Source organism: Dicentrarchus labrax, unplaced genomic scaffold (assembly GCF_905237075.1).
Source record: "Dicentrarchus labrax unplaced genomic scaffold, dlabrax2021, whole genome shotgun sequence".
Classification (NCBI taxonomy): Eukaryota; Metazoa; Chordata; class Actinopteri; family Moronidae; genus Dicentrarchus; species Dicentrarchus labrax.
In genome coordinates, this window is record NW_026136714.1 from 631443 (window position 1) to 655074 (window position 23632).

At 41.0% G+C, this 23632-nt stretch overlaps 1 protein-coding gene across 1 annotated transcript; it reads right to left on the reverse strand.

Annotated features, from left to right (window-relative positions):
- Positions 1–713: 713 nt before the first annotated feature.
- lrrc75ba (leucine rich repeat containing 75Ba) lies at positions 714–20352 on the reverse strand. The gene is made up of 4 exons (XM_051423143.1): positions 20068–20352; positions 15276–15404; positions 12548–12660; positions 714–3409 (listed from the first exon to the last, which is right to left on the reverse strand). The coding sequence occupies exons 1-4, from the start codon at positions 20350–20352 to the stop codon at positions 2809–2811; spliced, it is 1128 nt and encodes a 375-aa protein (XP_051279103.1). The 3' UTR covers positions 714–2808.
- Positions 20353–23632: the final 3280 nt, after the last annotated feature.

Sequence of the window (23632 nt, forward strand, 5' to 3'; positions counted from 1 at the left end):
GGGACAGGCCTTTAATTCCTTTAGCACAAAACTAAACTAAACTCTAACTGCTGCTTCTCTTGAGTTTGTTCAGCAAATTTGACAACTAACATGATGATTATGATGCTTCAGAGGTTTTTTTCCGTCTCTCTTGTTTACCGTGTAAATTCAGAATTCAGAATGAATTAACGTTATAGTTTAGTGTTGATGTTACGAGTTATCGTAACATATAGTGAAAGATTGAATTGTGGAGAATCTATAACTGATCTAATGATGTTCATTATGTACATTTTGACAGAAGTTTAAACATTTATATTTGTGTAGGAGATCAAAACGACTTAAAACTCGCTCAAGCAGGCGACCCGGTGGGTTTTAAGAGGTTTTATACATCGAGATAATTTCTATAAAACCCAGACCAGGCCTCTATTGGAGACCTGCGTTTATTTGTCAAAACGTGTATCCACACCAGGCTTTTAAAAGAGACCTGCGTCTATTAGGGACCCTGCTTTTATTTGAAGTTTTACCGTAGTCACATCTTAAGTTAGCTGGCTAGTTAGCCACCAATATGCTAGGCTCATCTATGTTGAAAAGAGCAACCGCAGTTTGAAGATGGTTAAAAGATAAAACATATAAATGTGTATATATAGTCACATCTTAAGTTAGCTGATGTTAGCGAGATGTTGCAATGCACTCTTTTAAATCTGGAGACCTTCAAAATAAAACAAATCCCAACATCAGTTTGGTTCTTTTATTGGCAGTCAGTGTTTGGCATGAGACGAGTACACACAGGCTACGAGGAAAGACGTTGACACACGAAACATAAACCAGGTGGACAGTGTTCTCCGTCGCTTAGATTAAAACAGTTGCTACAGTGTGATTTACATTTACTGGACTACTTCCTGTTTTATTGTGTAATCCCATTGGCCACGTCCCATTTTGTTCACAGCAGGAGGTCACTGAGCTCAGTGTCATAGAGTCATTATTATAATTACAGAGTTGGACAGAAGACAAAACACCAAAACAATAACACAAATAATTACAGCAGCAATCAGACGTTTTACTGTTACAAACACACAGAACACACACTTAAACATTTATTATATATCAGGTGATGCTGCAGCTAACGATTACCGTCGTCATTGATTAATCTGCTGATCATTTTCTCAATTCATGGATTAGTTGTTTGGTCCAGAAAACAGTGAAAGACGTCATCACATATCTTGTTTTGTTCCACGAAGACGTATAAAAGCCCATTACCACCAATGTGATGTAAATAAGATTCTGTAAGTCATTATTTGAGATATTAAGTCAATATTCTGAGAAATTAAGTCATTATTTTGAGATATTAAGTCCATATTTTGAGATATTAATTCATTGTTTTGAGATATTAAGTCAGTATTTGACATACTAAGTCATTTTTATATATTAAGTCAATATTTTGAAGGTGTCTCATTATTTTAAGATACTAAGTCGTTATTTTCCTACCGTCACATTGGCAGTAAAGGGCTTCCATACTCTCAAAGATGACTGAAATAAAGCAGAAAATATCCACATTTGAGAATCAAGAGAAATTGTGCATTTTTTCTGAAAACAAATGACTCAAAACAATCAGCAATTAATTGAACAGTTGACAATTAAATCGAATAACAGACTAATCGTTGCAGCTCTAGATGTTGTTAATGATCACGAGGCATTTGGTCGTCATTGTACCGTAAATATCTCCAGTAATAAAGAACGCACACGGAGCTTACGCTATGGAGGAACTGAAACATGTTTTTAAAAAATGGTCCCTCTAAAGTGCACTGCAGTGTTTCGGTCAGCTTAATCATTATGTGCTACTGTTAGACGGACTATAACCAATAGATAACAGTCACAGCTGTGTCTCATAACAAACACAGGGGCCATCGATAAAACGGAAAAAAGGACAACAGAAACGGCAGTTAGGACGGGCAGTTTGGACGCTGCTCAGACTCAGTTGTAGTGTCATAAATACACTGAAACACTACAACGGCTCAATAATTACAAAGACCAGCATTTAGTACAGGTACAAAAAACAATCAGTGACAGCTACCCATTGTTGAGTCCTACCTGTTGTCTTCTAAGATTGCTTTTGTTCACCAAAAAGTGCACAAAAATAGCCACAACAGAGCCATGTTTTGTGTCCTCATTTACATCTACAACAAGGGCTGCGTGGGCATTCACAAGTGGACATTTTGGAAAGGGGGGGAACACGCAAAAAGTCTTGACCTAGCAGTTTTGCCGGCGTCACGTGACGGGTCGTCGGCTGTATAGTCTGTTGAACTTGTGTCATAGCTTTTGTTGAGAGATTAACAGAGAACACACAATGTGGAGCTAGGCCCTGCCTGCCAGAGAGAGTCCCGGTAGAGAACCCAGAGGAGGACCCCCTCTGTTTCCAAAAAACCTCAGCTACCGCCGGGATGCTGCTCTTCCATCCGACCAACTGATCTGAATCTCCTTGGGATTTGGCCTCTTCAGCTGCCGCCATCAGAGAGAGAGAGAGAGAGAGAGAGAGAGAGAGCGCATCGGTTCATTAACTCTTCCAGCCCCCCTCCAATGAAACCGCACCTCGTTCCCAAGAGCGCCATCCACCAACACAGTAAGTCGCTTCGCTGTCATCTTGTGTGGGTTAACTCAGAGATGGTTTAGGGTTAGCTTGGTAGCTGTGTTCCGGGGGGGACGACAAGTTTTCGTTCCCCTTCGAAGGGTGACTGGGCTCGTGGTGTGAAAGGGCGAAGGAAGTAACAGAGTGCCGTGGGACGACATTTTCAACCACAGTTGAAAGAAAGCGTGAGAGAGGAAACGCCTCCATCACCTCTCGCAGTAGTGCAGGGTGAAGTCTTTGGAGAGCTGCTTCTCCCCCAGCGTCCACGGCTCCAGCTCAAATTTGTTACCCATGTCATCCTCGTCCTCTTCGTCCTCGTCCTCTTCCTCCTCCTCGTAGTGGCTGGGCTCCTCGATGGAGGTCTCCAGGTGGTAGCAGTAGGGCTGGCCCTCAGTGTACTCGTAGATAGTCGGTAAGCTGCTCTTCAGGGAGCAGCGGCGGCGCAGCGCGACCAGCAGCGGCTGCGGCATGGTGAAAATATCCACGTTGTTGCCCAGGTCAATCCAGGCCAGGCTGGAGAACATCTTGGGGTCTTTGAGCATCTCGGTGAGGTCTTTGAGGATAGACAGCGTGAGGCGGTTGCCGTTGAGAGCCAGGGTGCTGAGCTTGGGCAGCGAGGCGAGGAGAGGCAGGAGGATCCGCAGGTTCTCATCCTGGAGCTCCGTGAAGCTGATGTCCACGGCCACCACGCTGTCTCTGTTATTCTGGAGGTAGAAGGCGACTTGGCGGACGTCGCGGGCAGACAGAGGGATGCCGGACAGGTCGACAGAGTCGCTGGAGAGCTTCTTCTGCAAGGTTGTCTTGAGGCTGTTGGGGGGGAAACGAAGAGTTGGATTATTTAAAGCACACAGAGCAGGTTTTAGCTGCAGGGTCGCTGAATGACTCGGGAGCAAGGCCCTGATTTTATGTTGTGTTTCCTGTGTTGTATAAAGGAGGGGGTGGCTGGGCCGGCGTGGAGCGGAAGGCTGACACAGAGACTCCAGCATGGGGATTTACTCGTGTAAACAGAGGAGCCAAAACATCCGAACGAGCCAGCAGCTTAAAGCTCTGACAGCCGGGGAGCACAGAGCTCCTTACAGCAGAGCCACAGCCGTTCACTGCTTAAAAGATGCTTTAGAAAAAGATATAAAACTTGAATACTTTGGAAGTTATATTTATAGGACATGAAAGGAAAGAGATGAATCTTTTGGAAACACTCTGATGTAATTATCTCCAGCAGAAGAGTCTGTTCTTATGTTTTCATGTTGCTTTTTAAGTCAGCGAAACGACGGGTAAAATTTAGAAAAAAAAGTTGAGCAAATTATTTGTTTTTATGGATCTGATGAAGGAATTATTGGCATTTTTTAACATTTGTATTATTTTTCTCACAAACTGCTTCACTGAAATTATCCCTCAGACATATGCATCATGAATCTGTTTCAACATCAATAAATGATCAATTCACTATGACTAAGTGATTAGTTAATGGAGGATTTAATATTGTTAAATTACTGTTACTTCGTACATTAATTGATCACCTGTACCAAAGGTTCCCAACCTTTTTCTATTAGTGAGTAAGCTGATCATATTTTGGGTTTATTTTATATTTTATTCAATAATAATAATAATAATAGTAGAGAACAGCTGATTAACTGAATAATGAACACAAACAGTGGATAACTGCAGGAAGTTTGTGTAAAACCAGAGATTTGATGAATTTTGATCCGATTATTTCCTGTGAATATTGATTAGTTTCCTTGATATTTTTAGGAACTTTACATACCGCAAACCTTCTAATAATAGCCCGGGCGTTTATTTGCTTAAATCACCGAACTCCCCCTGCCTTTATTGAGGACAGGCCTCTATTTGGGACAGGCCTTTAATTTCCTTTAGTACAAAACTAAACTAAACTCTAACTTCTGCTTCTCTTGTTTAGTTTTGTTCAGCAAATTTGACAACATGATGATTATGATGCTTCAGAGGTTTTTTTCCATCTCTCTTGTTTACCGTGTTACTAAGACAGAATGAATTAACGTTATACTTGTATTTGTATTGGGTGTTGATAGTTTTCGTAAAATATAGTGAAAGATTGAATTGTGGAGAATCTATAACTGATCTAATGATGTTCATTATGTACAAATTGACAGAAGTTTAAACATTTATATTTGTGTAGGAGATTGAAACGACTTAAAACTCTCTCAAGCAGGCGACCCGGTGGGTTTTAAGAGGTTTTATACATCGAGATAATTTCTATAAAATCCAGACACCTGGAGGCAGGTGACGTAACCAACCAACCCTCTGCTGACTTCGGGCTGCTACCTAGCCGTTAGCCAGACACCGGAGAGTAAGCCTCTCTGAGCCGCTAGCTTAGCTAACGTTACAACACAGGTAGCACACAGAAACAGCATGAATGTGCTTCTAGTGACTGTAAAAGCTCCAGCGGACTCTCTGTGCTTCCAGCGTGGACACGGAGAGTCTGAAAGCAGCTGCTCATGTAATAAAGAGATAATAAGACTCATTTTCATTCTAACATTATGAGGTCAGAGGTCATGACAGTTTTATAATAATATAATAAGTAATTAAGGGTGCACCAAAACACATGTAGAAGGTTCCAGTTAAACAATCAGAGGAGAGCAGACGGATAAGAGAAAGAGAACTGGGTATTAGGGTTGTTCTCGAATGCTAAGACACACTTAATGAATCCACTTTATCTTCATCATCATCACCTTGTTAGCACAGCAGAAGTCTCTGTCTCACAAGTGTGTTCACACTCTCATTTGTTTCACACATTTTTCAAAAACCGTTAACACAGAACTCAGAAAAACACCAAAACTGTTGGAGAAACTAAAGGAAAACAACTCTTCAATCAGCAATCAGTCCTTTTCCGTCTGTAAAAGATCTGCTGATATTTACAGGCCAGTACAGAACAACAATGTTTGTTCCTGAGTATTTCTGAGTGAATAATATATAATGCAGTAACTAAAACTGTAATGAATGAATGTTGAATTTATCTCGTCTAGATCTTGTAGGTTTTACATGTCAACGACAGTTCATGTGCACAGAAAGAGCTGCAGGCAATAAGATCAATGAAGCATTTCAACAGTCAGAAGTGTAAAAGGTGGCGAGTGCAGCAGGGTTTGTTGTCCCAGAGTGGAAATTTATCTCTGACATATCGTTATAATCTGTTGGTTCACAAAAAGAATGACTGAATCTTCGTCGAGTCAAGTACACAGAAGTTACGACAACTTTGTTTAATGGCGAAACGTCAAAATTCGGTGCCACGCCGTTTAACGCACAACAACAAATAGCACAAATCTTACTTGTGATGGTCTTTAGATTGCACCGACCAAATATGAAGTCAACTCGATCGATTCCCTGTGAAGAGTTCGTCAAAATACAACGTGTGCAAATCACCGAACATTATTCACAAAATTCTAAATGGCCGACTTCCTGTTGGGTTTGGGGCATGGGTCCAAGAGGCTTTTATGTTTGTCTGGTCATGATACACATGCGTACTGATTTTCATACATATTGCTCAAACGTGTCTTCGGGGCTGTGGTCAAATGTGCAAGACGTGTTGCGATTTATTGGGGAATAAAACAACGAGCTGTTTAAATGAAAAAAAGAGACGAAGAAGAAGAATTAAAATGCTTTAAAAATGTGTATTTATTGTACATTTGCTTTAAGATTCAGAGTTAAAGTTCAGCATCTTGACAGCAGCGACAAATGGCCACCTGATAATTAGTTGTAATTTGTATTCACAAATAATGCTGGTAATTAACAGAAACTGTGGGAGTGTGGAGGTCGGATGGAGGAAATATAAGTAAAGTGAGAAACAAAGGACTAAAATCTGAACTATCAGACCTCCATCCTCAAATAAAAACACAGGACTGAGGCCTGAACGCCGATCATCAGGCTGCTTTGTCTGCGAGAGAAAGAGTCTCTTATATAAGAGGGCAGAGCTAGAGACCAATCAACATCAACAAAGATCACCTGAGAGTGACCGGAGGTACAACACAAGGATCCTAACGACCTTCAATGAAGGTCGAACGGTTCATACTGATCGCTGTGCGTCTGATTGTGATTGAAGGAAAATATTACGCACAAGTTGTGTTGTTTGATGGAAAGTCAGGAATCGTTGTCAACATCACTAAATATTGTTTCTGTTGATCAGCAACCGTCTGTTAGATAAAAACAGCCTCATATTTCCATAAGAAAAACCCCAAAATAGGACAAAGCATAATAATGTAATAGTAAAACAAACTCTTTTATTAGTAATATTAAGTTATTTTGTTTTCACATTTTGAATAAAAATGACAAAAATAATGTTGAATATAATCAGTTTGAACAATTTCACTGAGTTAAATAAACGTTTCAGGTGATTTATAGAGTGGATGTTACTGAAGGAAGCTTTATCTAACGTGTGATTTAGGTTTTTTTTCGGTGCCTCTTTTGCACTCGCGGCCTTTTGAAAGCAGGATATTTGAGGAGAAGTGAGACTTTCCCATAGCATTAGCCATTAGCTTTACATTGTGTCTGAAGATACGTGTCCATTATTTACACACTCCCTCTGCCCTTTTGTTTCCAGTCAGTCCCGTTTACCGGTGGCCCGTCCTTCCCCCTGCGGATGTGGTGTGTTTTACTCGAGCTGTTACTGAAGTGGCCTGTAACGCTGATTCTGTGTCAGAGTGAATTATAGCATCCTCCGGCGCCCGCTGACTTACTGTGGCATCCACTGCAGTACCTGTCAGCTGTGATGCTTTTAAGTGAGGTTTTTTTTATTTTTGGGGTCACGTTGAAAATGGATGTTCCCCCCGAGCGGCGCTTCATTTCTGAAGAGAGCGTTTGTATTGATTGCTAAAAAAAACCCACTCATGAAGGCTGTTCAATCAGCACCAAATCTGTGAGATACAGACATCTGTCGAGGCTGATGTATCTTTATCAAATACTTGTGAGGCGCCGTCCTCCTCCTCGCCATTGTCTGCCCTTTATATGACAGAAACCTCATCTCCTCCACGGGCACAAAAGTCCTAATGGCGGCCTGGCAGAGGCTCCCTGCAGGTGTGAATAGATTTTGATCACACGACTCCCTCTTTGTTCGTCTTTTTCAGACATCAGGAGGCACGAAAAATGGGTGTCTGAATGGTTCCTCCTTTCATTTCATCCCTCCACCGGATTAATCCGATACGGGAAAAACAAACGTGTCGCCGACGACTTCTGGCGGACAAAAAAAGGCTTAAACGAGAAAAACAGTCTGTAGGTTGGAGATTAAAAGAGATTAAGAAAGTAATAATCCTGAAGGTGATGAAGGAAGTTATTATTTTATTCACAAATTAATCACATTTTTGGCGCTCGCAATACGCTCGAAAACTCGTGAAACACGGCACAACATTTGGGCGGTATGTATTCTACGGGTCTTACATATGGGCGGGGCAAAAAGGTTTAACCACGCCCCCTAAAACACAACCATCAAGACACGTTTGAATTAATTTTTGGTGATTTGCACACGTTGTATTTTAACAAACTCCTCGTAGAGAATTTATCAGATCGACTTCAGATTTGGTCGGTATGATCTAAAGACCATCAGTGATTAAACGTTGTTCTGTTTGTAAATAAATATGTTAAATATTCAGTCATACTCATAGCGCCACTGTACGATTACTGTACAAACACAACTTTATCAGTGATTTGGGTGAAACTGGATCATATTTTATACAGGATATTGTCTGGTTTTCTCTCAGACTTGTTGCTAAAAGAAGCTAACTGTCGCTGACAGTAATGTCAGTTAGTTAGCTGACTTCGGGGTGTCAGGAGCCAAAACCGGCAATAAAACCACCTCAGTACTTTATTCCCTGCAGTCAAACTGTCCTCCGTCAGCATCAGATGCTGCATTCAGTCCCGGTCTGGACCTGCTGTTCACTGGGAGCTGCCAGTCCACCAGAGTCCACTAATGGATCCACTAGAGCTGGACTGGGGGGACGTAGCACACAGCGCTATCGGCTACTGCAATGATCCCTCAATAACGGCCTGTTTTTACAGGAAATACATAAATACGAGGAAGCAAACAGCTCTTCGATTAATGTTTCAGGTGGACTTTAAGGAATCTGAGTCATTTCAAGATTATAAAGTCTTCACAGTCGATCAGTGATCAATCAAAACAACCGACCTCATGTCATAAAAGTTAAAATATTAATATATATATATAAATATATAAAACCAACTCAAGGTCCCTAGAAAATGATCCCTAACTGCTGAATTGAAGCCAGAAATGAAACCTTACTGTTTCAGTATCAGTGTCTGCTCACCGATCATGATGCACATTCAAGTAAATTAATAAATAACCACTAATACACAATTAAGCAATCAATTAAATTTAGACTGCATAATGAAGCCGACCAGCCCCACTAAGAGGAAGCAGAGTGTCTCCACGTGTGTCTCATCAGTCTCCTGGAGGCCATTGATTTAACACAACGAGGCAGCATTCGAATTCAAATCACTCTTACGATTTATTAACATAAATATTCACACTCGCAGGGGTTTGGATGCTAATTCAGACGATTTAAAGAAACAGTTAAAATGCACGTGTTAACAAAGTAGGTGGATAATCGCAGCTGTCATATAAAATCCAATGTTTTTAGTTCAACTTTAAATTTCCAGGCGTTGATCTGCTCCTCGCTGTCCTCCCCGCCGGCTGTTACCGCTCACACCGGTGTGGGTTTTTCTGCAGAGTCATTTACAGTAAAGCTCTTTATTCATTTCAAACCCTCTGATGGCTGAAGCCAAACGACACACGGAGAGAGAGAGAGAGAGAGAGAGAGAGAGAGACCCGAACGAGACGACAGTCTAATCACATCCGCTCCCTGACATTTCACTTATATATAATATATACGTAACACATCGCATTGTCCTTCATGGCGCAGGGACTCCACAGATATCAATAAAGACGCTTCCTGCATACAAATATCATCTCCCTATATCTTTTTATTCGGTGGATGTTTGGGTCCTTTCTGTGAGAGCTGTGTCTTATTCCAGTGGCGTTTATTGTCTATTGTTCGGTACCTTGACCTTGACTTTGGTACCATTTTTAAGGAATTTTTGTGTTTAAAGCTGCAGTAGGTGACTTTCATGAAAATAACTTCTTGTCACATTTGCTGTAACTTTCACTACATCCTGACAGTAGAACATGAGACACACAATGTGTGAAAAAATCAGGTTCCTCTGGCTCGTTCTAGTGCTCCTAATGACGTATGCAAGAATCCACCGGACCCGAATGAAAACAACCAATCAGACCTGAGAAAGATGGTTGACAGGTGACTCTCATTTCCACTCAACAATCAGCTTGCTAGCCCATAGCATCTGTCCATCTTTCTTGGCTCTGATTGGTTGTTGTGGTTTGAGCCCAGTTGATTCGGTGGATATAGCCAATGGCACCGATTTTATTTTACAGAATCACTCGCAATCTATATTTACGCCCCTGTTTTATTCTGTATTTTGTTGGACTGATGCAATTAGTAACAATGACTGTTGAGTCTCTGAGGAAGCTTTAAAGGACCAGTGTGTTTGATTTAGTGGCAGCTAGCGGGTTTGTAGATTGCAACTCACTCGCTTCACCCTCTCCTATCCAAGCGCGAAACACGAACAGCTTTCTGGAGCCAGTGTTTGGTTTGTCCGTTCTGGGTAACTGTAGAAACATGCCGGACTCCACCACTGTTAACTGTCTCATTCTAAGGTAACAAAAACACTAATAAATAAACTTTTCTTATTATATTTCTTATATTTTCTTATATTCTGGTGATTATATACTAATGAAAACATACCTATGGATATAATATCACATTTCTGACAATAGAGCCTCCTAAATGTTACATACTGGACCTTTAATGTACGTTTTGATGTTTAACTGACCTTTTTACGATGTGACGAAGATCAGTAATGTGGAGACTAAAAGGTAGTTTTGGTTGCGTTCAGGTGACGAAGGAACGCGGTAATTATGAGGTCAGATGACGGAACAAGAAGTTATCGGTGTGAAAACTGACGAGCTTGATTAAATTATCCTGAAGGTGGCGGCGGTGGCGGCGGCGGCAGCGTTTCTGGGTCACTGTTTCCATCAAGCTTATTACCAAAAAAACAACAACATTTCTAACAAAACCCAAATAAACTAGTTAGATAGATTAACGGGATTAATGAGATTCAGACATTAATTCAGTGCGGCATTCCAGTCAGAAGTGCGTGTACAGTATTTGTGCAGCGCTAATGCTGGATAATGAAGGGATGAACGATCCGGGGGCATTAAACTGGACTGAGCTGTTTCCTCACAGAGGTGAGATTGTTGTATTGTTGCACAGATGAGGGCAGTTTGCCTGCAGCTGAACAAAGATGGAAGTTAAAGGGAGGAAAAATACACCTTAAAATTACATTTGTACCATGATTTTATTGTTAATGTGGACGGTTAAATCTTCACTGGATAAGGGGGAAACAGCTGGGGTGAATCCAAACTGCAAAGAATCGGGAAATTTTACTTTCATTGTAGTTGTGTAACTGTATCTCAATCTGTATGTGCAACAGTGGTGGAGTTCGCCATTTTGAACCGCCATGACTTTACAGTAGGGTGTTTCACAGCCACCGTAGTTTCTCCCGCGTGCTTGGAAAAGGGAAGGTGAAGCGAATGAGTTGCAACCTCACCACTAGCTGCCAATAAATCCTACACATAAAGAATATTGTCCCTCAATAACTCTTATTTCCCAACCTGTCAGGAAGAGCGATACAATACTGACAACCCGAATTGAGCTGCTCTCTTTAGTAACAATAACTCTGCACCCAGTCTGGGAATATTTCTGTCAGAATTTAAATTATTACACAGCTGCTTTTATAAGAAAAGAAAAAAAACTCCAGACATTTGAGTTTGTGAGGTGAATTTTCCAGCCTGGCCTCTGTCTCATCTCTCTCCAGCTTTTCGACAGGCATTTGTTCGTGAACACGACGACAGGCGAAGCTGTCAGAGCGCACAGCGACTGTATTAATATTCTGTTTTAGGGTGGCTTTTAATGATTCATGTTGCTCCTGCTGTCTCAGCCGGTGTCAGACCAGTCTCTCTCTTTCTCTCTCTCTCTCTCTCTCTCTCGGCAGGTTTATGAAGCCAAAAACATGACTAAGTTAGAAAGAAAACCCAAAACCAGGCCCTTCAGCTCGGAGTTTAGCAATCGTATGTATCTGCACATTTCCAGAGAGGCTGTCAGAGTCGGTTAAATCCTTTTCTGGGCTGAATTAAACGTCCAGGAAGCACAACAAAGCCCTGCTCCTGCAGCTCGATGCCAGATTCCCCGTGAACACGTCTTCGCTCTCCCTCTGATTCTGAGTGTTGATACCTCCGACTGACTCACAATGAACCCGTCTCATCTCGCCGTCCCCGCATTGTCTCCCTCTCAATCCCGAGATTATTTTCATCCACGTAATGCTTTATATGCGCGGTGGAATAAGCAATTACAGGAGAAAGACCTATGATATATGCCTGTTTGTGTTCATGAATAGGATTACCAACCAACACCTACTGACACACACACACACAAATAAAAAACCCTATTTGTACACAAGCTAATTCTCTATTCATCATTTGCACATCAAAAGCAATTCACTCTTTCATCGAGACGAGTGTAATTACATTTGAACGCAACCCTCCCAGCTTTTCTTCGACAAACAGATGGACAAATTTGTAGCTGTGCCACTTTGGAAGAGAGAGAGAGAGAGAGAGAGAGAGGAAGAGGAGGCCGGTGGCACAACCACTGCGCTGCACTTAAAAAGGACGATGATTGACAGCTGTGGTAACCGCGGCGTTCCCGTCAGGTCAGCCCGTGGCGAGCGCTGTCCTACTTCAATGTCAGCCACAAAGATTGGAAAATCTCTACAGCTCGATGTGGAGCCGAGCTGCAGATTTATTAGGGGACCGGGTGTCTGGACAGGAGGGCTTACCAGGCCTGGGATTTCCGTCTGGACATGCTCTGCCTCAGCCACTTCGAGTGCGGGGTCAGGTGGTAGATCAGCTGTCGGCAGATCTTATCAGACGACTTTATGGTGTCTGCGTCCTGCAGGAGAAAGCACAAACAGTTCAGAATAGAGTTTTAATCGGGACCAAAACATCAGACCCGAACCGACCTGAACCTTAACATTCTGTATGAGTCTGAACATCGGAAGCAATCCGGATTTACGCTTGATGTAAACTACTATATTATATATTTAATATAATGCAAATTATTATCAAAACTAACAACAAATAACTCTTTAATTACAGTTGCATAAGTTATTAATAAAATATGAAATATATATATATTTATATAAGAAGTTTGGGTCAGAACCTGAATTTCTGCCTAAAATAAATAAATTTGATAGTTTATAACTACTTATTAGTCAAATTTAAACTTTAATTACTTAATTAGTTGCATATATTATTAATAAAATACTAAATAAACATATTTTTAAATCTAATTCTGTCCTGAGTCCAAACCCGAATTTCTGCTTAACATAAATAAATAGTTATTACAAGCTAATGTAAACTACATTGTGTAAATAACGTGCAAATTATTATTAAAACTTATAATGAATTCACTTATTAATCACAGTTGCATGAATTAGTATAAATAATAAAATATTAAATATATATATGTTTTTTAATCTAATTCTGTCCGACAGTATTGTGCAAATTATTATCAAAACTAATAATAAATTCACTCTTTAGTTACAGTTGCATGCATAAAATATTAAGTATGATTATATGTAAATGCAATTCAGTCTGAGCCCGACCTACAGCAGCAGTTTTGGGCCAAACCCGGCAGGTACGGTCGGGTCCAGTAGGGTTTCGAGCAGAGAATCAACCCTCTGGTTCAGAATAGAGAAACTCTAAATGAGATTTTCTCTTTGTGCCAGAGAGAGAAAAACATCTTTATTACACTAAGTTTCCTCCATTTTCTAAAAACTTCTCTACCTGCAACATGAACAGAATAAAGAATGGTTTGTTATTATTCGTGACGCCCTGAGCTGCTGATGAACAAAACACAATTTAACTGGAGCGAGAAAATCTAATCACATGCAGTGTTCAACGGTGGGGGAAACACAGGAAGTACACAGGAGAGGCGTCGGTGAACACTGGTCATTTCAGCTCAATAACCATGTTGTGGCTGCTGGTGGTCATTGCCCACATCAAAATAATTCAATATTCACTGCTGGAGGTTGAGGCATACTGAGTTTCTGTAAGTGCACAAAACACAGCGGTCTTTATTTTATATCTTAGAGATCAAGATCTGATTTATATAAAATAAATTTATACATTTTAGTGAACTAACATCTCGGTAATCTAGTCTGTTATCCCACATTAATCAGGCAGAAGATAAATCCACTTATAAAGCCCTCTACAAAGACAAAATGCAGTAACTACATATAAAGTCGAAATTAATTTAAGATCTAAAATCTGACTTGTTGGCATTTATTCTGCTATATAACATGTTTTTTTAAATCATAGAAATATATAATACCAAGGAAAACAGCCTGTTAATGTGCAGTAAAAACAAAACACAGCTAAAAACCAACCCAACAGTCACAGCTAGCATAGACAACACCCCCCTAACTGTTAAATATATTGATCGATCAATCAATTTCAGTGGATGTACATCTTGTTTATTTAGTTGTTTATCCCACAGAAATCACTGGAAACCGGGTATGGGAGGCTAACTAACTAATGAATCTTCGCTCTGTTGTTGAAAAAAGTTGAAGATTTTTTTTCTGTTTGGGTTTCTGATCTGATTATAATCTGAATATTAAAGCAGTGATGATCGGGCCCTCGTAGTCTGCATGTGCTATATGCTTGGGTTATGTGTTTACTTCCTCTTTCCAGCAGGTGGCGCTATGAGTATGACTGAATATTTAACATATTTATTTACAAACAGAACAACGTTTAATCATCTCAAGTCGATCTGATAAAATCCCTACGAGGAGTTTGTTAAAATACAACGTGTGCAAATCACCAAAAATGAATTCAAACGTGTCTTGACGGTTGTGTTTTAGGGGGCGTGGTTAAACCTTTTTGCCCCGCCCATATGTAAGACCCGTAGAATACATACCGCCCAAATGTTGTGCCGTGTTTCACGAGTTTTTCGAGCGTATTGCGAGCGCCAAAAATGTGATTAATTTGTGAATAAAATAATAACTTCCTTCATCACCTTCAGGATTATTTCTTTCTTAATCTCTTTTAATCTCCGACCAACAGACTGTTTTTCTCGTTCTGTGTCGCTAAAAGTTGAAGATTGATTGACGGATGAATGTCTTAAATATTATTGGTTGAAAAACAAACAAAAAATGATTAGATTTTGATATAAAAATAAATTTGTTTTGTCTTGTACGAGCGGGGATGTAATCTTAAAGGCATTTTTCATTTCATCAGGACAAAAAAAGTATAATTTCCTCTTTACAAATCCCTGAATCTGTAAATACTCTAATTTCTAACAGCTATTCCAACGTCTGTCTGCTCATAAGTAACATTTATCTGCAGGATTTCTTTCAACCATCCGCCTGTAGAAGTCGATAACATCCTCAGATTGGGTTTTTATTGATTAACGAAAGGAAACCATGAAGGTAGAAAGTTTCCTTCTGCAGAATACCAACACGATGTTTTGATATTTTTCTGCGAGAGAGAACAAGGTGAGCTGACCTTCTTGGGACACTGCATCTCTCGAGCCAGGCTGAGCAGCAGCTCGTGTGAGATCGGGTCCACCAGGTTGAGGAAGGCAGCGTTTTTGTATAAGATGTCGTTGAGCGAGGTGCCTTCCAAGCCGAGATCCTACCAAAGAGAGAAAGGGAGAGGCATCATAATCACAGCGAGATTAAACTGTAAAAACATCCTGCAGTAATTACAATTAAGTATTTTAGCAGCGTGACTCTGGACCAGAGGGAAAGAAACGCATTAGTGGAGGTCCTGCTGTGTCAAGGGCAATGTGACTCGAGATGGAGGGATAAAAGAAGTGTTTAGTTTTAAATATTCATTACAGGAGCTTTTTTCATCTACAGTAGGAGAGTCTGTGGGGAGGGGGGGGGTCACAGGGAACGCTGTGTTTTGGTTTATATATAATCACACCTACGTGGCCCCGAGCAACTCTGCATATCCCAACATGCCACAGCACATACCTGCTAACACAAACAACCCCTGATGCTCATATGGTGTGAACACCTGGATGCACTTATGGTTATCTGTTAAAGGTTCTATATGTGAGATTTGGAGGCATTTCACGTATTATTTTTATGTATTCATCATCGTTTATTGCCAATTTGTGAACGGGTTGTTGTCAGCGTGTGGACTGACGTCTATGTAAAGGTTTCGGGTTGGACTTTCCAGGAAAATGTGACGTTTCTGCGCGTTACACTGTAGTGTAAACAGTGTGCAACACTAGCTAATGTTAACTTATAAATGGAGTCCGCTAACGTCTACAAACAACCGACAAACACCACAACACAGAGTCCAAAGTCAAAGCTAACGTTACTGCAAAGTTTGTGAAATATATTGTGATATTGTGGTTTTAGCTGGCTAATGTTAACGGCCACTGGTGTCACTATTAACAAGGGTTTAACTAAAGTTACATATAACACCTTTAAGGTAATTTCTCTATAAATACTATATTTCAAAAACGCTCCTGCAGAAAGTCAAACATTTGTATCTCCTTTTTCCTTTCTTTCTCTTTTGAATGTGAGATTTCCATTTTAACCTAAACATAAAAAACGGGAGGTTTTTCCGATGACCTTTCGAGTGCGACGAGCCCGAGCAACAGTGAGCAGCTGTGTGAACCGAACTGTACAACCTGCCTTCATCAACACGTCCATCCTCGAGGTCCTAACGAGGAAAAAAGACGGGCGCTCGTGCAGCCGATGAAACTTTAATGAGAGGACCTGTACGCACATACCTGCACACACAATTGGCACTGATTGCAATAGACAGTTCTGAGTGGGAGGCTGGCAGATCCACATTACTGGCTCCCCTTTTAACGAGGGCAACAGTAAACACAGACTGAACTCAAAGGAGGGAGGGGGGGGAGCTGTTTCTGCCCTTCTGAGAGACAAGGTATAAAAATATCTCTCTTCTGAGTTTAGACACGATCAATTGTCACGTGCGAGCGCGGCACAAAGCCACGAATCCTTTTCCATATCTGCAGCAGAAAGCTCAGATCTTTCTCATATCTGGAGCACAGTTACACACCAATTAAAGGCTTTTAAACATCCAGACTTTCTCAGACGTCTGCCTGCAAGTAAAAGATAAAAAGAAATAAAAGTGGAGCTGGTTTTAGAGGAAGCGAGTCCATGTTTCCCCCCGCGACGAGACTGTCATGGAGCCAGTTTATCTCCTTGGCTTGATTAAGGAGGTTCCAGTCTCTCCCGTGTCGAGGCTTCAGAGTAATTAACGTCGGATTGGCCAACAGCGAAAAGACAGAGGAGAGGCGCCCAAGGGCGAGCAAACAAATGAGATCACCGAGGCGGCTGTCACGTCTGCCATACACCTATATTCTTATACAGGTGTGTTAATGCTGCACAACCACTGCAGGAGGGAAGAGACTGAAAACAACAAGACCCAACATCACTGACACAGTGGAGCTGGTTTACAGTGTAACAGGCAGTAATGTGTAGTAATGAGGCGGGGAGTAACAGGGTTGTAACGGACAGTAACAGGGTAGTAACGGGCAGTAACGGGCAGTAACGGGCAGTAACGGACAGTAACGGGCAGTAACAGGTAGTAACAGACATAACGGGTTGTAACAGGTAGTAACAGATAGTAACGGGCAGTAACGGGTAGTAACAAACAGTAACGGGTAGTAACAGTCAGTAACGGGCAGTAACGGGTAGTAACAGACAGTAACGGGCAGTAACGGGCAGTAACGGGCAGTAACGGGTAGTAACGGGCAGTAACAGGCTAGTAACGGGCAGTAATGGGTAGTAACGGGCAGTAACGGGTAGTAACGGGCAGTAATGGGTAGTAACGGGCAGTAACGGGCAGTAACAGATAGTAACGGGTAGTAACGGACAGTAACGGGCAGTAACGGGTAGTAACAGACAGTAACGGGAAATGGGTAGTAACGGGCAGTAATGGGTAGTAACGGACAGTAACGGGTAGTAACAGACAGTAACGGGACAGTAACGGGTAGTAGGTGTAAGGGACAGTAACGGGTAGTAACGGGTAGTAACAGACAGTAACGGGTAGTAACGGGCTCTAGTAACGGGCAGTAATGGGTTGTAAGGGGCAGTAATGGGTTGTAAGGGGTAGTAACGGACAGTAACAAGTAGTAACAGACAGTAACGGGTAGTAACAGACAGTAACGGGTATTAACGGACAGTAACGGGTAGTAACGGACAGTAACGATAGGGGTAGTAACGGACAGTAACGGGTAGTAACGGACAGTAACGGGTAGTAACGGGTAGTAACGGGTAGTAACGGGTAGTAACAGGGTAGTAACGGGCTGTAATGGGCAGTAACGGGTAGTAACAGATAGTAACGGGCAGTAACGGGTAACAGATAGTAACGGGTAGTAACAACGGTAACGAGTGCAATGGGCAGTAAATTTGATCCCTCACAGTAGTTACTCTTCAGAAAAGTTCAAACTCAGCTTGTAATAAACTCTCTAATGATAATAACAATACGCTACAGGGCGGAGAGCTAACGTTATGCTACGATACACAGAGCTAACCCTGAGTACGGTATATATAATATATTTAAATATAATTTGACAGGATGTGTAACAAACAACATCTTTGATTTTCTGACTTTGAGGTTTTTCTTCCAGAATGCGATAAATGTGACGTTGTGTGTTTTTAGATCAATGTAATTTTCCCAGTCATGATGGATGTTTATTTGGGGCTCTGAACCAAACACACACGTTACTGTGTGCGTTATATCTCATCAGATATTACACTCGACCTTTCAATGAATCGCGCAGCCCCTCTGATGATCGAGCTTTTTGAAACAATAAAAAATAAAATGGTGTTTGCTGCTTGATGACGGTGCGTTTTTGATTTGATCCGGTGGGTTTTAGAGATTTTCATCAGCCAAAAAGGCAGAAATAAAATCCCTACTTATAGAATAAATAATCCTTCAATGAAAATCACCAAAAATGACGACAGAAAAACACATTTTTAGATTTTCATCTCATCTCTCTCTCTCTGGAGGTGAGAGTTAATAAAAACCTTTTCGGGGAAGAATAATATTTAGTGTTGTGGAGCCGAGGACTCTGGGGCTTACAGCCCATTACAGGGAGGGATGGAGGGGGCAGGGCGCTCTAATGCGAGGCGGAGAGAGGTGAGACTACTGGAGGAAACGAGGACGGACGTAGAGACGATGGATGGATGGAAATATCCACATCAGCCCCGTCATACGAACACAATAAGATTCGGGGATAATGCAGTGACACACACACACACACACACACTAACTGGGAGTGGTGAGTCACGCTGGTACGACGCTGGCCTACTTTCTGTGTACCTGCATGTAGAGCCACCTGGATGAGGGGTCAGAGGTCACAGGGGCGGAGCTAGAGAGTGATATTTTGATTAAAAAAATACATTTATTTGGAAAAAAATGTCCTAATTTTTGATAATGTATTGATTTCTAATGCCGCCTTCAGGTGTTTATAGACAATGCTTTACTAATAATGTAAGGATTTGAGTTTAAATATCTTAATTTAAGTAAGCAAATTAAATCAGAATATATTTCTGCCACTATAGTTGAACCGAGTACTCAGCTTGAACGAGTATTCGGAGCAGATAATGTATTAAAGTACTAAACGAGTAAAATGTGCAAATATCTGTATAGCAGCTTTTATAAAGAAAACTTGTTCCGTTAATCGTTCTCTTGTTGCTCCGTAAATATTTTTCATATAAATGTAGCAACTTTTGAACCAATCATATCAACTTCAGACTTAAAATCTTGAAGTAAGCCCCTCCCCTTCAGAGTACAGATAGAACAGGTAAAGGCTATGACGCTAGCGCACTGAGCCGAGCTGCTGCCAACGTTAGCTCAGCTTGTTTCTCTGATAACTTAAGATCCAGACGTCCGATGACTAAAATCCTTCATCCGGTTCAAATCTAGAGTTAAAAAGCACCAAGATCTAAACAGTGGATGGTGACAATGTGGCTTCACACTGGATCAACAGTCAATGTATGACAGCTTCTGGCAGACAACCACAACGCTGACGCAGGCACAAAGGGGATGTGACGCCATCGACAGGCGACCGGTGAAACTACCTGAATAAAATGAGTTAGAGACATTGTTGATAATGTCACATAAAGAGTTTATTTATATATATATATATTTTTATATACAGTGTAATTAAAGCAGAAATGTGACATATTGTATGTTTAAAGGTGCCACAGGTGCAGGTCTGGGTTGACCCTGCAGGATCCACATAAACAAACAGCTGCTTGTTGCTTGTTGCCCCCCCCATCCAGGGTGCCCCCCCTCTCCTCACCTTCCTCAGTAATTTGAGCACGTCGGCCGCCTGCTCCATCCTGCGGTCTCTCAGCAGCTTCTGGATGTCTTTGATCCACGCCACCCTCCTCATGTACGGGCTGTGGTTGGTCCTGCGCAGCATCCCCGGCAGCTTGTCTGATTTCAGCATCAGCGCGAACAGAAAGTCCCCCCCCCCGCCCCGGCCGCCCCTGTCGCCCTCCCCGGTACCGTCCAACAGCCTGCGTCGCTTCTTGGAGAAATTCTCATTGTCCAGGCTGCTCTGCCTGCTCAGTCTGGACCCCATTATTATTACTATTACTATTACTATTATTATTATTATTATCCAACAGATGCAGCTTTTTAATAGGACAGCATCAGTCCATCACCCCGCTCTCTGCAGGCAGATATCCCCGGTTCTTCCCCCGGTTGTCCGCTGTTTTCCTGCACCGCGGGCTACGTACGTGCGGCTGGGCTCGGATGAAGAGGATGCTCCGGTTGCTTCATCCTCCTCCGGTTGCTGCTGTTGCTGTTGTTGCTGCTCTACGCTGCTGTTTTAAGGGCTTTGTGCAACGTGGAGCGTCCGACCAATCCCTGCATCTGGTGCCCGCTGCGCGTCTCTCCTCCCAGGCTTCAAACTGTCCTCTGAAGAGAGGGAGAGAGAGAGAGAGAGGGAGAGAGAGGGGGGAAGAGAGGATGTTGTTTTTCATATCTGATGAAGCATAAAGTGTTTTTCAGGCTGTGAGGTTGGAGGCGTTTCAGATTTATCCTCCACAAAGGCTGAAAGTTTCTTTCTCTCCCTCCAGTTTTCACACATTTATTGTCGCTGCTGAACATTAATTTATCTTCTGAGATATTTTATTTTTTGTAAGACATCACATGAGCTGTCAAATCTGTGGAAGCACATTAATGCCAATATATATATATATATATATATATATATGTATATTTATAATAATAAAGATTCTGTAAGTCTTTATAACGAGAAACTATCTCCAAATACTGACTTAGTATCTCAAAGTCAATATTTTGAAATACAAAATACTGATAAACTTTCTCATTATTTTGAGATATTAAGTCATTAATTTGAGATATTAAGTCATTAATTCGAGATAATTACTTGTTTTTTTGAGATAATAAGTCATTAATTTGAGATAATAAGTCATTAATTTGAGATATTAAGTCATTATTTTGAGATATTAAGTCATTATTTTGAGATAATAAGTCATTATTTTGAGATATTAAGTCATTAATTTGAGATAAGTCATTAATTTGAGATATTAAGTCATTATTTTGAGATAATAAGTCCTTAATTTGAGATATTAATAATATCATTATTTTGAATTATTTTTGGTTCTTAAAACTGCTGAACTGTGTTTCCACCAGTGTTTGAGCAGAACTTTTGTAATTGAGGAATAATTTTTGGAAAATAACTCTTCTGGTTCTGAACTAGTTTCTAAACGATTCAAAAAGAGCTCGAACGGAGTCGGTTCGGTTGGTGGAAAAGGCCAAAATATGGAGATTTATCTCCGTTAATGAAGCGTTGGTTGTGATAGTTCTTTCTTTCTTTCTTCTTTATAAAACTTCCATAGTTTAAAGATGTAATCAAGTAATTGTTGACAACGTTGTTAGACATTTCAGAGGTACAAACACTTTGTTACTGTATTTTATCTGCTTTAGTATTTAGTTTATAACGTTTTACTTTTACTCCTGCTTACATTCTTCAGTTTTAATGAATTATTATTATTTTCTGCATCAGAGACTCGACCTTATTTAAAGTTCCAGTTATTTTATACAGAAACAGCCAGTAGAAACGTCCTTCAGAGCTGTTTTACTATTATATTTACTGTAAGTGCTTTTATTTCTATGTGAGTAAAGAATGTTTGTATGTTTTAAATGTAATCTGGGTTGTTTATAGTTGTAATCTGATTATGTAATCCAGTCAGTATAATGGTCCATGAGGGACACAAGAGCCAGCTCTTAGATATTTCCCAGCATCCTCCACATCTGCACTTTTATTGAATATTACCTCAGACATAAACGCAGCCTTTGGATTCAATCACGCGGAGGTTTGTTTTCTATTTGTAGGTCCCATCGTTGCAGCTTTAAGGACTTTGATCCTGATCTGACCTTATTCTCCGGTTATGATTCAGACTTACTCTCGTTCAGTGGAGCAGGACGGTTGGCGCTCTCTAATAAAAATTCCCCCCGGACGCACTCGGCCCTCCCTGGACTCGGCCTGCTGCATATTTCCCTAGAGGTTGTGATTATGGTTGTTTGGAGCCCTTCATCACCGCGCTACTAATTTGTTTAGTCAGAGCTGTGACTCTCTGAACAACGCATTAAACGCGACTGTATGGAAGCTCATGTGTGTCAGTGTGACGTACAGAAAGAATTCTGAGAATCATTATGAGAAACCTTCTCAAAATAATGAGAAATTATAATATATTAAGTCAATATTTTGAGATATTCAGTCAATATTTTGAGATATTCAGTCAATATTTTGAGATACCATGTACCAAACATCCAGTGTGTAACATTTAGGAGGGTCCTCTTCTGTCGGAGTCCGACATGTTGAACCGCCATGTTTCTACAGTAGCCCAGAACAGACAAACCAAACACTCTTAAAAATAATTTATTTATTTAATAAAACAACCTTCTGTGGTTGATTTTCTAGATTTATAAGAACATGCTTGCGTAAATGTTAGCCAGCTTTCTAACTGTCAAACTGCAGTCCTTTGGCGAGATGTTCTACGAAGTACCGACAGTGCAGTCAATAAGATACCGAAACAAAATCACCATTCTTGACGACATTATGGTCGTCGACTATCAAATTAAAGGCAAAAATGCCCCCAAAAACACTGACATCATAACTTTCAACCACCTTTATTGCATCACTGCTGAGAAAAAAGCTGAATATCCAACTTATAATCGCAGCAGAGACGACAGAGCCAGCATGCAGAGGCCCTATCATTAAAGGACTGCAGCCAACCATAAAAACACATGACATCACCTCCTTTCCCCCACTGAGGCCGACTCTCTGCTGCAAGTGTTTCCTGCAGGCTGCCTTTCACCTGTCGCTGAGGAACAACAGCGTGTGATTCGATTTGCCGAATTTGAGCGTTCGGGGCAACAGACCCATTTACTGTGTGAAAACAATCAGAGGGAAGCCTGGCGGGCAGGAGTGTGTCCCTCCCAGCAAAGTCAAAATGAAACCTACACACACGACTCCGGCTGTGGGATAAAAATAAGCTCCGGCTGATATTTATGGAAGCTCATTTCAGCCAATGTGAGATATTAAGTCATTATTATGAGATGTTACGTCAATATTTTGAGATATTAAGCCAATGTTTTAAGATATTATGTCATTATTGTGAAATACTACATCAATGTTTTTAAATATTACGTCATTATTTGGGATATGTCATTATGTTGAGATATTAAGTCAATATTATGACTTAGTACTATGATAAAAGGTCATTATAAAGACTTACAGATCCCCATCCCCCATCCAGTGACAGTCACATGTGCACTCAGGCTGACTTTGAGGGCTTTTTGTGATGAGCAACAAACAGACACGTAATTGT

Bases quoted from the DNA above. Each gene is read 5' to 3' on its own strand.
- lrrc75ba (XM_051423143.1), bottom strand. From the start codon at position 20,352: ATGGGGTCCAGACTGAGCAGGCAGAGCAGCCTGGACAATGAGAATTTC. The intron at 15,405-20,067 runs GTGAGGAGAGGG...TCTCTTTGGTAG, and splicing joins TGCTCAAATTACTGAGGAAG to GATCTCGGCTTGGAAGGCAC. The intron at 12,661-15,275 runs GTCAGCTCACCT...TTTCTCCTGCAG, and splicing joins AGATGCAGTGTCCCAAGAAG to GACGCAGACACCATAAAGTC.